This window comes from Tenrec ecaudatus, chromosome X (assembly GCF_050624435.1).
Source record: "Tenrec ecaudatus isolate mTenEca1 chromosome X, mTenEca1.hap1, whole genome shotgun sequence".
Classification (NCBI taxonomy): Eukaryota; Metazoa; Chordata; class Mammalia; order Afrosoricida; family Tenrecidae; genus Tenrec; species Tenrec ecaudatus.
Window position 1 is genome coordinate 137,044,321 of NC_134548.1, and position 16,009 is coordinate 137,060,329.

Sequence of the window (16,009 nt, forward strand, 5' to 3'; positions counted from 1 at the left end):
TCTAAATGTCAGATCCAAAAACATGGCTCAAAGAACGCCACACCTACGGTCGCAGTTAAAAGGCAACATTTAGCTCTGGAGACAGTTACCAGTCTGATATTGCGTGATTCCACTGGTATGCAGCCGTTATGAAAAGGGAGCTAAAATCGTTTTGAAGCACAAATGTGTCTAGAAGGAATGCTAAACACACTCAGAGGGACGGTTTCCATGCAAAATGCCTTCAATCCTTTACATAGAGGAAACTAATAATTATTCCAAATACAATTAATATGCAACTAGTATTTTCTCTTTTGTGAACATAACACTGCCACAGAGAATTGGTTCAACATACCCAAAGCTTCTGCCAGGCCCCAGACCTTCTGTCCATAGATGTCGGTCTTGTTCCAAGCAAACGTGTAGACGAGATTAACTGCAGCAGGAAACCATTTCTGCATGAGTCGCCCTTCCACAGCTACTGTGAGGTGGACTTTCATCATCCCCACAGGAACCGTTGAATGCGTCAGAATGATCCGTAGCAAGGTTTTATACCCAGGGGTCCGGCTGCTCAAATAACTCAGCCTCACAAAGCTGGAAGGAATGGGGATCTCCTCCTGGACTACCTGAAAGAAGAAAAGCCAAATGTACTCTTAGCAATGGTCACAGGCAGATAAAGAGACTGAATTCATTGCTCTTAAAAACACATTCACAGGGATGTATGCATGTCAAAGCATTTGGTCCCAAATCCCTGTAAGGTTGTGCACCGTGGGTTCTGAATTTTGCTCTTAATCTGGATGAGGACAAGAAACACAGTCAACTCTGATGATTGGTCTTTACTTTACCCCGATGGGATAGACCAAAGGGAACAGTTTTACTTTTTCAGGAGTCTTTCTAAAATTGCTTAGGAGTTTGAAAAGATCACACTGCTGAATATCAAGCAATTCAGTGCTATGGGCTCCATTAGGGGCTCTATTTCTTATACGTACAAATCTTGCTTGGTGTTAAGCCATATATCACCCAACCATTCCTTGTTTATGCTAGACTCTTAAAGAGAAGGATTCCACACACAGCCCAGGCAGCGATATTTTATGACAAAGATTATAGTTTCCCTAGATTGAATCTTTACTGATGCCATCAAACTAGTCTTCTTTGGAACTTTGGAATGACCCCAAGGGCCAAATCTTTAATCAAATTTCGCTTTCATATATCTCTATGCCTAGAGGTACCAATAGTTGGGAACACATTTCTCTAGGTTGGCACTTATGGCAGGGAAGCCAATAACTCATCTGAACAATTTTACGAGGGGGCCTGGTCGTGTAGTGGTTACCCATTGAGCTGCCAACCAGAAAGTCAGCAGATCGAGACCACCAGCCACTCAATGGGAGAAACACTAGGCTTTCTACCCCAGTAAGGAGGAACAATCTCAGAAACCCACAGGAACAGTTCTACCCTGTCCTGTAGAGTCACTATGAGTTGGAATCAACCCAAAGGCAGTGAGTTTTTGAGAATTCTTTAACAACTTTCATATGAAATCTTGATCTCAGAATGAAACTACTATTTGGTTTCTTTAATTAATTGCTCGTATCTACTTGGCTAATATCACAGATAGAGTTGAACAACAAATAGTTAACAAAGTGAAACCTTGTGTTCTGTGACTTTTGTCTTTTGAAGCATCCGAAGGAAGAGCCCATCTTAATGAACACTTAAACCTTGCGGCTATTTTCATGCCCCCATTCCATTTTAGTTCAGACTCCGGTCCCTTTCCTGACTTCCAAACTAGTGCACACACTGAAGCGACTGTTAAACATGGGGTGTCTCTTATTGTCTCAGATTTCTGATCATTCTCCTATTTCTGAAAACATCAATTCCTCTTGTCTACTTTTTGTCCAGCTTTTCTTCTTCTACATTAGCTACTCAATACCAGAATTGTCCATCAGCTCCATCTTCTTAGATACTGGCAGAAAAAAAGTAGTGAATGGATAAGTGGCATTTAGCACTTTAGCATTTAAACTCTCTCAGGGAATATGCAATCCTTGATCATCTTGAAAACCTTTTGTGCTATAAGAACACCCAGACTTACTAGCAACATCTGGGAAGGATTGGTGTACCAGTTAAATGTACTCATTAGCTACTGTCTTGGGTTTTGCCTTCCTTCCTACAGAACCACACGAAAATGACAGGAGGGACAATTGTCTGAGTTCCTTTTCCTATGGAAACTTTTCTCAGGTGGTATCCTCTGAGCACTGCTAATAGCTGGCGGGGATGTACTGATAAAAGAAAAAAACAACTCTATTTTGGAGTGTCCATTTGCCTCTTTTTGAATATACTTCCTGAGTTCTGAACGTGTAAGATGTATGGTTAATTTTAGTGGCTTACACATTCAACTATCATTGCAATATTTCTATAATGTGGTGAGGGAACTGTACTATGGCCATCTGAATGACTTAATATTGAAAGGAAAATATTGAATGTTGAATAAAAAAAGGCATTCTAGAATCCCAAGGTCCAAAAATGTGCTTTCCTTTGACTTTCAAGCTTGAATACTCAGAAAGGAAATATGAAAAACAAAATGCCTAGAATGACATTTTGTAGTTCACTTGAAAATTACAGTTAAAAAACACAGTTTAACAAGGGAAGTTTTCATGAGTTATAAGAACAAAGACAGAGAATTTAAAGTAGACAATGGGAACAAATTTTGTAAGAAGCTTTCATTGTAGAACCACAAAAGATCTAAGTTCATAGCCTGTACTGTTATCAGAACAGAGTCAGCTAGCTTAGTTCTTTAGAGCATAGTGTTTATTAGGTCGAATTTTGTGAGATTAACTATCAGAACAGCTAGTTAATCTTGCTCTGTTCTATACTCTGGTGATATATTCACCAGCGTGATTACACTTGAAATCTTTTCTTGACAAGGGAAAGGCAGTACATTGTAAGGCTGGCTAAGGCAACAGGAAAAATTATCCAGCTACTCTGAAATGGTGACTACCTTATGATACTGTAATTGTATGTATTCTAAGGCTAATGTACCCACCTGAAGCTCTGGAACAATAGTTCCCCTCTCTGGACAGGATCCTCCAAATGAAGTGAGTGGTGAAGGAAGCACGATTGGGTTTGGGCTGATAAAGTTAGAGATATCACAGGATGGTGGGTCTGATCCAACTCTCTGCATAGTTACTTTCTCCACCACAATAAACTGATTCCAAGGCAACCACAGGGTCCTCTTCTCAGATAGGAAAGGCGATCGGTCAAAGATTAAGATGACAGAGATCCCACCAAGTGCTACTAGGTCAAAGCTGAGAAAGAAAAACATAGAAGATGGGTCCATCCAATGAGCAATCAAAATAGAATTAACATCTTAAAAACAGATTGAACTTGATGTTTTTTTCTTTCTTTGGGGAAACAACTATATCCATCTGCAGTCTCTATTTTGTAACTGCCCTCTTGCTAAATATTTATTCGTTGGATGGCTTCTTTTCACTCTCTAGGAGACTTCTGAGAAGAATTTCCACATCATAAAGTAATTTTAATACTACCCCAAATGAAAGCACTACATGAATTTCTCCAAAGCCTAATCTGGCAACATCACTCTGCCTTCAGGTAGTAGAGTTAACAGAAAGATAACCATTCAATATTCAGCAGCATCTTTAATATATAATGCATTATTTATCCTCAGCAATTCTTATAATATAACATATGAAAAGTGAGAATCCAAAAGGTTAAATATCTTGTTCAGGGTCACAGACATAATGTCAGAAACCAGCTGATGTCTTCAAGATGGCATTTGGAGGAAGATACCAGCAGAGGTAAGTTGTTCAGTGAAATTTGCTTGAAGTATGATTTTCCTGAGCTCTTCACAAAGGGAAGCTGTTGGCTCTCTATTCCAAATGGATTCTAGATTTAGAATCTATGATTCCCTCTACAAAATGCCTTTTGCTTTCGTACTCCAAGACAGCCTGTAATGGGTTCTGCCCATCTCCACCAATAATGTCTTCTGCATCTGACAAAGCAAGGCTAGCTCTCCTGAAAGCCACCTTGGCTCATTTCTAGATGTAGTCTCAGACACATCGATTTCATTGGAGCAAAAAACAAAAACAAAAAAAACCCAACTCAGATTTCAGTCTATTTGACACTAGATTGCTCTTCTTTCTCTTTTAAGTATAATGCTGTCTTTGGGATAATGTATTTAAAAGCATTCAGAAAGCATGAAATTCCATATAAGGATAATGGTGAATTATTATCATTACAGCTTAAAGATGGATAAAGGCCAATATGATGCTCCTTTAGTATTCAAAGCAACTTAAATCCAGAGGAGAGAGAGGTAACCAATTCCTTACTTTACAAAAGATCTTTTTGTAAAACACTTTTTTTTCAATTTTTAAAAAGCCCTGATAGGAAATTCGACTTAATTATGGACATTTGACCACTCCCTTCATGTGATATGTATCATATGTCTTAAAGTGTTGCCATTTGCATCTTGTTGTTGAAATCTTCTAGATAAGATAAATGGATGGTTAACAAAGGGTGTAGGGTGTTTTTTGTTTACTGTTGGTTTTTCAGTTGAGTAGTTGAAATAATAAAGGCAGTTTCCAAAAAAGAGCATTTGAAGGACTGCTATAGGAAATAATACAGGATTCAACTAAACAAAAGATACCCAAACGGCTTAAGTTTTAAGACACAGAGGGTAAACTCATGATAATGCAGAAATGGTTTAAGGCAAGTGTAGTGGGGAAAATCCTGAACTACTAGTCACGAAACCTTTCACATTCAATGTTATTTAACTTTGTGTCCTTGGGCAAGTTTATTTGCTTCACCGAAACCTCACCTCAAAACTAAAGCGGATATTTATTTGAAAAGAAATACACAATCAACCTTCCAAACCAGAACATATGCATCTGGAACATTTTCTCTGCTTTTAAAAACATTCAGCCAAAGGGCTGCCATTTGTGTTTTGTAGAAAGAATGTGGGCTTTGGCATCATACCTATCTGGCTTTGAATCCTAGCTATGGCATGTTAAATCTGTGTCTTGGGGCTACGTATTTAGCTTCCAGTAGCTTCATGAATAATACTCACTGCCATTTAGTTGATGCTGACTCATAGCAACCCTATGGGACATAGTAGAACTGGCTCTGTGAGGTTCTGAGAGAGTAAATCTTTACAGGAGGAGAAAGACCTGTTTTCTCCCAGAGAGTGGCTGGTGGTTTTGAACTACTGACCTTGTGGGTCACAGTGTAACTCATAACCACGATGCACCGGTGCCCTTCATGAATAATATGGGCTCAAATAATTTAGCTATTATTATGAATGAGATAAAGATTTTAAAACTCACTCATATCCTAGAGGCTCATCTTCTCTTGTAGTTCAAGTATGCTTAAAAGGAGCCCGTGTTACACAATGGTTATGGGCTTGAATCCCTAAACAATGTATCAGGAGTTCAAACCTACCCCAGTGACCCCATGAGGGAAAGACTTGGTGATCTGTTCCCATAAAGATTAAACTCAAAAGCCAAGCTCACTGTCACTGAGTCAATTCTGTCTCATAGTCATCCCATAAAGATTTTAGCCCTGAAAACCCTATTGAGCAGTTCTGTTTTCTCAAATGGCATAGCTGTGAATTGCAGTGAATTCAAATCCACTTATCAACAACAATTCAAATTAACTAGGACAGCTTTTGTTTATTTCCATGAGCTGATATGATTTTAAGTTCTCTCAAGGACTTCCACCAAGCTTTCAGTGATGTTGTGGTTCTTGTTAGGTGCCATTGAATCAGCTCCGACCCATAGAGACCCCATGCACAACAGAATAAAACACTGCATGCTCCTGTGCCATCCTCACAAATGTTTCTATGGCTGAGTCCACTGATGTAGCCACTGTGTCTGAGAATGTTCTTTCCTGACAACATGCTCAAAGTATGTGAGGCGAAATCTTGCTGCCATCCTTGTCTCTAGGGAACACTCTGGCCTTCTTCCAACACAGATCGGTTTGTCCTTTTAGCATTCCGTGGTGCTTTCAATGTTCTTCTCCAACACCACCATACAAAGGCATTGATTCTTTTTCGGTCTTCCTTATTCAATGTCCAACTTTCACTTGTACATGAGGCAATGGAGAATACCATGGCTTGGGTCAGGAGCACCTACATCCTCAAAGTAACATCCTGTCTTTTCAATACATTAAAGAGGTCTTGCGCAGCAGATTTACCTAATGCAATATATCTTTTGAACTCTTGACTGCTGCTTCCATGAATATTGATTGATGGTGAGTTTTATGTGTTGACTTGGCTAAGATAACATACTTATTTATTCATTCAAACACTAGCTTAGTGTTGTAACGAAGGAATTATAAAGTTGGGGTTGACTTTAAGAAAACAGAGTTTTTCCTTGATAATGTGGGTGAGCCTCATATCATCCATTGGAAAGGTCTTAAGAGCAAACAGCTTTTCTTTAGGAAGACAAATGCTTCCTCAAGGCTGCAGCTTCAGCTCCTGCCTGAGAGTTCCCAGTCTGACAGTCAGCTCTATGAATTTTGGGTTTGCTATATCCTACAATCACATAAGTCAGTTCCTTCTGCCTGGTGGAGTCCTCACAGATGAATATGGAGAGACCTCAAATGCATGAAAATCATTCCAAATGACTAATACCATTGCTCTCTAAATGATGAATCCGTTGGGGTTTCTTCTACCATATACCACACCTATGGGGATAGGTCATTAGGTATAGGTTAAAAAGTCATATGCTAGTGTGCATAAACAAGTTCAAGAGAGATGGCATTTTCATTTGGAGATGATTGTTAGAACATTATAGGTCACATCAGTCCTGTCAGTAGATGGAAGACCCTGCCTTCATGGCATCCAAAAATGAATAAACTCTTGCCTGGAGGAGAAACGGAAGGATGACTGGCTTTATCTTGAAAAGCCATTAGAACAAAAGTCTTGAGTCCTTCGATGATTCCCAAGAACCTTCAGAGGTAATTATTGCTTTGTTGATTTTATCAATCACCAGGTGAACAATTTATATATAGTTCTCTTCCAACTGCACACTTGTTAAATAGCTAAATTGAAGATGGTAAATCATAGAGGACTGTCAGATTACTGAGGTTGAAAATTTGGGTGTCATAGTGGTTCCTCTTTGGACTTTTAACTACAAAGTCAGCAGTTCAAAACCAGCAGCAATTCCATAGGAGAAAAATGAGGCTTTATAGTCTCATAAAGTGTTACAGTCTGGGAAACCCATAAGAGCAGTATTTTTAAAAATAATTTTAGTAGGGGCTCGCATAATTCTTATCACAATCCATACATACATCCATTGTGTCAAGGACATATGTACATTTGTTGCCATCATCATTTTCAAAACATTTGCCTTCTACTTGAGCCCTTAATATCAGCTGCTCATTTCCCTCCTCCCTCCCCACTCCCACCTACCTCATGAACCCTTCATCATTCATAAATTATTATTTTGTCATATATTACACTGTCCGACATCTCCCCCCACCTTCTTCTCTTCTGTCCCTCGCCCATGGAGGAGGCTATACGTAGATTCTTGTAATCAGTTCCCCCTTTTACCCGACATTCTCTCCACCCTCCAGGCATCGCCACTCTCACCACTGGTCCTGGAGGAGTCATCTGTTCTGGATGCCCTGGGAGCAGTATTCTATGCTGTCTTACAGGGTTGCTATCAGTCAGAATCAGTTCAATGACGGTTTTTGGGTTTTGGTTCTGGACTAATTACCTGCGTTAATTTGAATGCATTAGTTAGATTTGGGCACTGACAATTTCCATCTGCTGACTATGAATAATGACCAATATCTACTTCATGGAGTTGTTGTGTGGATGAAAAAGAATAATATTTATGAAAGTTCCTGGTATATTATAGATACTCACAAATATTTGTTTTTCCACAAGCTTTGCCCTTTCCCACTCTTCTGCTTCTTTGACTCCTCTCTATGTTAATATCTAATCTTTTTTACACTTTTAGGTGGCTCAGACTTCCTGTGCTTTGTATATATCACTTTCTGCTTTGTATTTATCACTTTGGTCCCATGATCTAGACCTTTCCTGGGTCTGCAGCAAATCTGTCCGTTAATTTGCACAAGCGCATGATAATGAGCATAGTTCTATATCCCACACAAAATATTTGCCTTTAATAGTGACTTTGGAATATTCAGTAGCTTGACCCAAATCGGTGATCCCTATGGTGGGAAGTCACAGGCACTAAAGCAGATGGATGGGATTGAGATTTGACACCAGAGGACCCTTTTAGCATCTCTCATATCATATGGTCTACTCAATATCTAAATGTTCATCTCAGCCTTTCTACAGCCCCATTGCCCCCAGGTAAAGTTTCTTTCTGATTTTCTACTTTTGAAATGTACTTACTCAATCTGAGATAGCAACAAGCAGAGACATATAAATGGAAATGCTCTTCACACTGTCACTTTATGTCCAAGAGATGACAGTAGGACAGTCTGGTTGACATTTGGGCCACATATTTCGAATGTTTACACCCTTTGTGGAGCCTGAGGGGAGAGTTATTGCCAGAGGGGACTCTGGCTAGTATATGTCATCGGCACAAACCTGGTTATCACAGTGAGCTCTGCAGAGGAAGGTCTTGGAATTTTATTTAAAGCTAAATATACACAAAATAAAAACAAAAATTTTCCTCTTTAATGTTTTCAGAAAACAGAAATTTTTTGACTTTGTAGACATTAAGATCCTTTGAGATTATTTTGTGCAGATCAAATTGTTCACAGAAACCACGTGTGCATTGTTTCTCCATAGAAAGTCAAATGCCCTGTGGGTTGGGAGATGGGGCGAGGAGGGACCATCCATCGAAAGAAATAGTCATTTCTCAATTTCTGGAACAGGGCTGAAGATGCTGGGCAAAGCAGAAGCTAGTTTTGTACAAGTCACTGGCAAGTGAAGTGCCAACATTCCATTTTTCGATCTAATTGAATTAGCAGGAAGTTCCTATTACAGACCATTTGAAGGAAAAGGTAGTCTTTATTTTTCTCACATCTGAGCTGTGCAGACTCCCTGCTAACAAGGTAGTTCTGTTAAACTTGTCAGAATGAATAGATGGCTAGTTAGTAATTAACGATATAATTTACATATAGACAATTCATATGACTTACTGAAGTCCTTAAAAAGTTGCTTTCTGAAAGTAGGTTCATACCCTTCCTTATTATCTTTTACAACTATTTTTGGAAAGCATGTTCTTGACAGGCATAGCCTAATTTGAACGATTATTAATTCAGAAGTGGTAAAGGTTGACTAGGTTCTTGAAAGGAGATAGTATCTCACTCAGTGATAAAGGTCCGACCCAACACGTTTCTTTATGATACTAGTGACGTGGCTTATTATGAGTCAGATGTTTTAAGGCTAACTACCCCTGGAGACCAGGGTACCTCAAAGGGGTTATTATAGTGCTCCTGAGAGCCATAAATAGGTACCTTTAGGCTAGATACATGGGCCTATTGCCTCAAGTGTTCTAAGAAAATGTCTTTCTAAATGACAGTAAAAACAATGTTTTTGTGAGCAAAACTTTTTGCAAGATGAAAAGATTCTATTTAGTCCTTTCACCTCCCAGAAGCCTTGAGAAGCAGTATGGCTGGTGCTTATGGTTAAATTACCAATTCCTTTTGTCAAGAGCTTCCCTACTTTGACTGGCTTTGCTTTCGAATTGTAGTCTCTAGTTACATAGGCAGTCTAGGGTGGACACGAGGCTTTAATGGACCCAGTTAATGGGTGGACTTCTTTACATTTGGAAGGAGCCCTTTGGAAATCGTCATTTCTGAAATATTGGGGAGGGGCTATCATGGAAGAATGGTGTAACTGCTCAATGGCTCCTGGCTTATTATCTTCATTATCTCACAGAATTCAGAAACTAGCTTTATGACTGGAATTAGGCAAAGGATAGCAAACTGTTCACGTGGCCAGGGTTTAAAGGCGCCTTGAAAGTAATGGTGTGAGTTTAGTAGAGTGTTTTGGCTGGAATGCAATGGGGGAAGAGAGAGAATAAATACCACCTGTGAGTCATCTACTCAGTAGATGCAGCTGGAAGTAAGGCAGGCTTACCCAAACTGTTGCATCTGAGCTCTGTTTTACCGATGGTAGAAGTAGATGATCAGAAGCACTTTCCACCTACCTTCCATCTTGTCGGCTGATGGTAAACCCATAATCACTGTGGTGCAGGAAGCTAACATTCACTCCCACTAGAGGGGTTCCATCGATAGCCACTACTTGGCCTCGAATCACACAGGCACGCCTGCAACATACAAACAAAGGCAAATAAAGATATTTTTAAAAACCCCTGTTAAAGCTAAATTCTAGAAAGAAATTGCAGAAATTCTGGAAAATGTAGTCAAGTATAAGGGAAAACCATAACTTCACCCACCAGCGGTCGCTGTTAGGTATTGTTGAGTTGATTTGGACTCATGCCCCAAAGGAGAACAGAATGAAACACTACCCTGTCCAGATCTGGCCCCACAACTGCTCATATGTTTGAGCCCAGGTGTTAATCCATTTCATTGAGGGGCTTCCTCTTTTTCACCGACCCATTACTTTATCAAACATGATGTCCTTCTCCAAGGATTGGGCCCCCCGGATGACACGCAAGTGAAACTAGGGTTCACCCTCCTCACTTGTAGGGAACAATGTGGCGTACTTCCAAACAGATTTGTTCATTCTGGCAGTATGTGAGACTTTCTATATTCTTCCTCAATACCAACCAGTAATGATTAGTAATAGCATTAGGGGGGATGTATGTGTCTCTTTTACTCATCAAAAATTAAGATCAAACATGATATAGCTCTGCATTCTGCTATTTTAAGTTGCCACTGTGTTATAGTGTCCAATCGAATTAGCAATTTCTTAATGTTTCATTTAATTGTATTAAGCGTGTCTTAATATATTAGTCCACAACATGCTTAACCCATCCCCTGTTTCAGATACTTACTTGCATCAGATTTTATCCTGCATTGCCCACTTCCCTTACAGTTCTACCCTTTCCCCCAAATGCTATCACCAATATCAGTTTGCTGTGCATGTTCTCTATGCACTTACAGACAAGGCTCTGACCATGTTTAAGGCTTTTAATACATACTGTCCAATTGCCTTTTCTGGAAAAATAACAACAAGACAAAACCAACATAGTTGAGTGAAGTGTAAGAGTTAAAGTCTGCAAAAGAACCATAATTAATACCAGACTATGGTTCTCTCTTCTTTTTGTTTAACTTAAATAAAACATTTCAGGGCATTTTCTTTTTAAACACATGAATCTTATCCTTGCTCAAGAAAACAATGTCACTAAAATTCATATACTTTCAGTGCTAGCCTAAATAACATGATCTTTTAATTTTAAAAAGTGGGGGTGGGGGGAGAAAGAGAATAGAACTAAGAAAAAGAGGAAAAGAGAGCTCAGGTTTTAAGCAGTTCACCTGAGGAGGTCTGCTAATCCATCTTGTTGAAGGTTGTCCCCTCTTTCACTGCCCCTCTACCAAGCATGATGTCCTTCTCCAGGGACTGGTCTCTCCTGATAACATGGCCAAAGTACATGAGACTTAAAGCTCACCATCCTTGCCTCTAAGGAGCCTTACTTCTTCCAACACAGATCAGTTTGTCCTTTTAGCAGTCCTTGGTACTTTCAATATTCTTCACTAGCTCCACAATTCAAATACATGAACTGTTTTTCAGTCTTCCTTGTTCAATACCCGACTTCCACATGCATATGATGCAATGAAGAATACCAGGGCTTGTGGGCAGCCGAACCTTAGTCCTTGCTCTTCAATACTCTAAAGAAGTCTTTTGTAGCAGTTTTACCCAAAGCAATATGTCTTGTTCTCTTGACTGCTGTTTCCATGAAACATGATTGTAGATCTAGACAAGATGAAATGCTGGACAACTTTAATTTTTTCTCCATTTATCAGGATGTTACTTATTGGTCCAGTTGTGAGGTAATTCTACACCCAGTCATTTTAATTGTTAACATTAATCTAGATATTGTGTCTTTCTACAGCTGTACTAGGCTCCACCACTTTGTTTTTCTTTTCCAGAACTCGTTGGTATTCTTTTCTATTATTTTATGACAAGCATAGGCCCACTTCTTTTTTTGCTGCTTATAGTTGCAAAAAAGCCAGGCTGATCAGCTAGCATCTCATCAAAGTCATCATTATTCTGTGCATACCCCTTGTCTTCCCCTCTTCCTTCTGTATCTCATGCAAAGCCGATGAGTTTTTTGACTCTTCTACTCTTTAATATTTCTCATATTTTATGAAGCATGCAGATGTGTGTGATAATGACTCATCAAAGTCATCATTATTCAAGACACTGTCTATCTGTTCTTCTCATTAATTTCACTCTTCATCATTCATAAATAATGTGCCCAGACTTGTCTTTTAACTCCCTATATTTTTTATTCCTCATATTTTATGATCCCCCCAGCATATAGCATGTGACAAAGGCCCATCAAACTTATTATTCTACATTTATCAATATTGAACTCTCTTTGTAATGTATTACACTTTAAATGTCCTAAGAGTCCCTATATCTTACCACATTTGTTCCCATTATTTACACACTTTATGCCATCCACTTTTCACAAGAATTATTCCTAGCTCCTTTTTCTCCTGGATTACTATGACTTATTGTAATCTTTGATCAGCATCAGTCATTTTGGGTCAGTATACATTGCCTAAATTTTGAGACAACGCAGGAAGGCTTAAAGCACTTTCTGAATGTGGATCAGGGGCTCTAGCCTTCAAAAAACATGTATCTAACTACAGGTAGTCCCTGATTCCATTGTAAATCAATTTTGATGTAAGCTAAATACTATATATATAATTACCTTTTATTTTCAGTCTTACTAAAGTTGGTGTAGTTAGTTACACATTGGGCTGTGATCCACAGGGCTGGCAGTCTGAAACCACTAGGTCCTCTGCTGGAGAAAGACGGGACTTTCTACTCCTGTAAGTTACAGCTGTGGAAACCCACAGGGGGTCACTATTAGTCAGCACTGACTCGATGGTGATGGTAGCGAGTTTGGTTTTGCTTCTGATCATGCTCCTCAAATTTAAGGCAGCCTATATAATTCCTCTTTTTCCATGGCTACCAAAAAGAAAAAATACCCCAAGGTCACTGTAATTGTTAAGGTGTGTAGACATCCCCTTCTTTCTCCCTCTGAGTGGCAGGTGCTTTTGAACTGCTGACCTTGAGGATTGCAGCCCAATGCCCAACGTCTATATAACCATGGTTAGGTCCTTACTATTAGACATCTCCCTATTTCTTCTTCCAGAGCATCCTAGGGTGTTCTCAAAGCACCTCTTCAATTGGCATGTGTGTGGCCAGTCTCCGGGAAACATTTTGAGCACTTACCTCTATTTGCTATATTAGAACTACCCCCCAGCTGAAGTCCTAACTTTTCAAGGACTTTCTCTCTTTTGAAATCTATCTAATTAAAAAAATACTGTCTTAAATAAACTTCTTGGACTCACATTTGGAGCCCTTGAAGAGTACTGCAGATAATGACAAGGAGTTGATGGAGGTAGGCTGGCTGATAGAATTCTTTAGCACTTTTCCATCAGATGCTAGAAGCTATCTTCTGAACTGTCATGGAATTAGCCCCTGCGCATCTGCATAGCATCTATGCGCCCACTGTTGGTTTTGTGTGTGTGTGTGTGTGTGTGTGTGTGTGTGTGTGTCTACAAGCTTGTGTATGTATGCGTACACACTGGCAATGGCAGACATTGCATGTTTTTGAGTTTGGCTTGGGACCCTCTTCTGATTCACAGATTTTGAATCCCGAAATGCAAAACCAAGAAGTCACTGCTGCCAAGTCGATGCTAACTCATAGCCTCCCTGTAGGACAGGGTAAACTACCCATGAGGGATTCCAAAACTGTTACTCTTTATCGGAGTAGAAAGCCTGATCTTCCTCCTGCAGAACATCTAGTGGTTTTGAATTGCTTACCTTGTGGTTAGCAGCCCAACTCATAGCCCTTATACCATCAGGGCTCCTTTCTGAAACCCAAGGCGACTTCAGAAAGTTTGTTGGAAAGGAACGGAGTGAAAAGAAAATGGAATTTTTCCAAAAACTCTTTGAACCCGCCTTGTATTTGTCCTTTAATGGATGGGACGTATGGTTATCTTGAATTTTTTGGTTGAGCATAGCACTGTATTGCTTATTGTTGTTATGCCATTGGGTCGGTTCCGACCCATAACAACCTTATACACAGCGCAATAATGTATTGCATTGTTTATAAAGTAAAAATTCTATCTAAGATGTCAGCAACCCATTGTTGGTGAGTTGATCCTGACTCATAGTGACCCGAGAGGACTGAGTAGAATTGTGCCCAGAGGGTCTCTATGGTTGTGTCTTCATTTTTATTTTTTAAGGTCATTTTATTGGGGGCTCTTACAACTCTTGTTTTAATCTATACATCAATTGTATCATACATAGTAGTACATATATTGCCACCATTCTTTTCCAGACATTTACTTTCTGTTGAACCCTTGGGATCAGCTCCTCTCCCCTGCCCCCACCCCAACCCCCAATGGCCCTTTGATAGATTTTCTTATTGTTTGGACTAGGAAATTTCTGGTTTGCCTACTAATATAAGACAACCATGGGAAGACGCAAGCTTGGGGGAAAAAACAAATGGGCCAGTGGCCTCGGGGGGTATTGGAGGAAGAAGGTGGCAAGCGGTGGGGGTGGATGGGAGGATGTGGTGAGCAAACATCGACGTAGACAGGGGAATAGCCAGGGAATTAAAACCAATATCTAGGCAGTTGTAGAGATCCTGTGGGTAGTGGAGCAACACCAAGCTAGCTGAGAGGTAGTACTAAGAAGTAGAAGAAGGGAGAATGTGATGGTGGGGCAGGAGGAGGCAAAAGGAAACAGAGGAAAGCTCTAGGAAGCAAAGCTATAGATAGAGGTATTAAAAGAGTTGTGCACTTATGTAATCCACAAAAATAGAGGTATTGGTCTAGGCACATATATTTATAAGGCAATACACTGAGGCTGTGGATGGGCCTTGGGCCTCAGCTCACACTCTCCCTCAATACAAGAGCACTGTGTTGTAACAAAATGGAATTTTGTAATGCTCCCCCCCCACCACACACACACACACACACACACACACACACACACACGATTGCTGAAGACAAAATGGATGCATAAGCAAATGTGGTGAAGACAGCAGATGGTGCCCGGCTATTAAAAGATATAGCGTCTGGGGTCTTAAAGGCTTGAGGTTAAACAAACAGCCATCAAACAGTGAAGCAACAAGCCCACATGGAAGAGCCACACTAGCCGATGCGATCATGAGGTGTCATCGGGACCGAGTAACAGGCATCAGAAGATTCATAACAAACAACAACAAAAAACAAACAAGAATGCGTTGGTGAGAATGACAGGGGTTGGAGCGGAAACCCAAAGTCCATTTGTGGACAATGGAACATGCCCCCACAGAGGGGTCACAGGGAGGGGACAAGTCAATCAGGGTGCAGTAGAGCACCGATGGATCACGCAATTTACCTCTGGTTCCTTGAGGATTCCTCAAGCCTCACTATCATGACCCCATTGCTGCTTCCCACTCTAGACTGGACAGGGGTATGTACATAGGTATAGAAAAGCGATAAAGCTCAAGACACACAGAAGCCAGGAACAGGAATGGGAATAGCGATTCCACAAGATTAGTGAGAAGGTGGGAAGAGGTGGGGAGGAAGGGGGTACGGATCACAATGAATGGCACAGAACCACACCCACCCACTCCAGGCGGAAGAACAACAGAAACCAGAGAAGAAGGGAGACAGTGGTCGGTGTGAGATATGAAAACAATAACAATCCTTGAACTTTTAATAACAAGAACCTCTCCTTGCTGTTGGGGGTTAGAGCAAGACCACCTGAACCTCGATGGGCATTTCCAATGTGAGTTTAAAAACGTGGATAGAGGAGCACCCGTCACCAATGGCTCTTTTCCTGTTCTCTGGAGAATCTAGCCTGTTACCAAGCTGCCTACATCCTGTCTCTAGGCTAAAGCAGCAGCCC

At 40.3% G+C, this 16,009-nt stretch overlaps 1 protein-coding gene across 3 annotated transcripts in view; it reads right to left on the reverse strand.

The window, feature by feature from the left end:
* TENM1 (teneurin transmembrane protein 1) overlaps positions 1-16,009 on the reverse strand; it is a 697,668-nt gene that overhangs the window by 174,363 nt on the left and 507,296 nt on the right. For all 3 annotated transcript variants that reach the window (XM_075538255.1, XM_075538256.1, XM_075538254.1), the window contains exons 16-18: positions 10,113-10,232; positions 3,008-3,269; positions 332-599 (exon numbers count right to left, since the gene is read on the reverse strand). In XM_075538255.1, the coding sequence (XP_075394370.1) occupies positions 332-599; positions 3,008-3,269; positions 10,113-10,232 (650 nt within the window). The remainder of the gene's footprint in view (positions 1-331; positions 600-3,007; positions 3,270-10,112; positions 10,233-16,009) is intronic.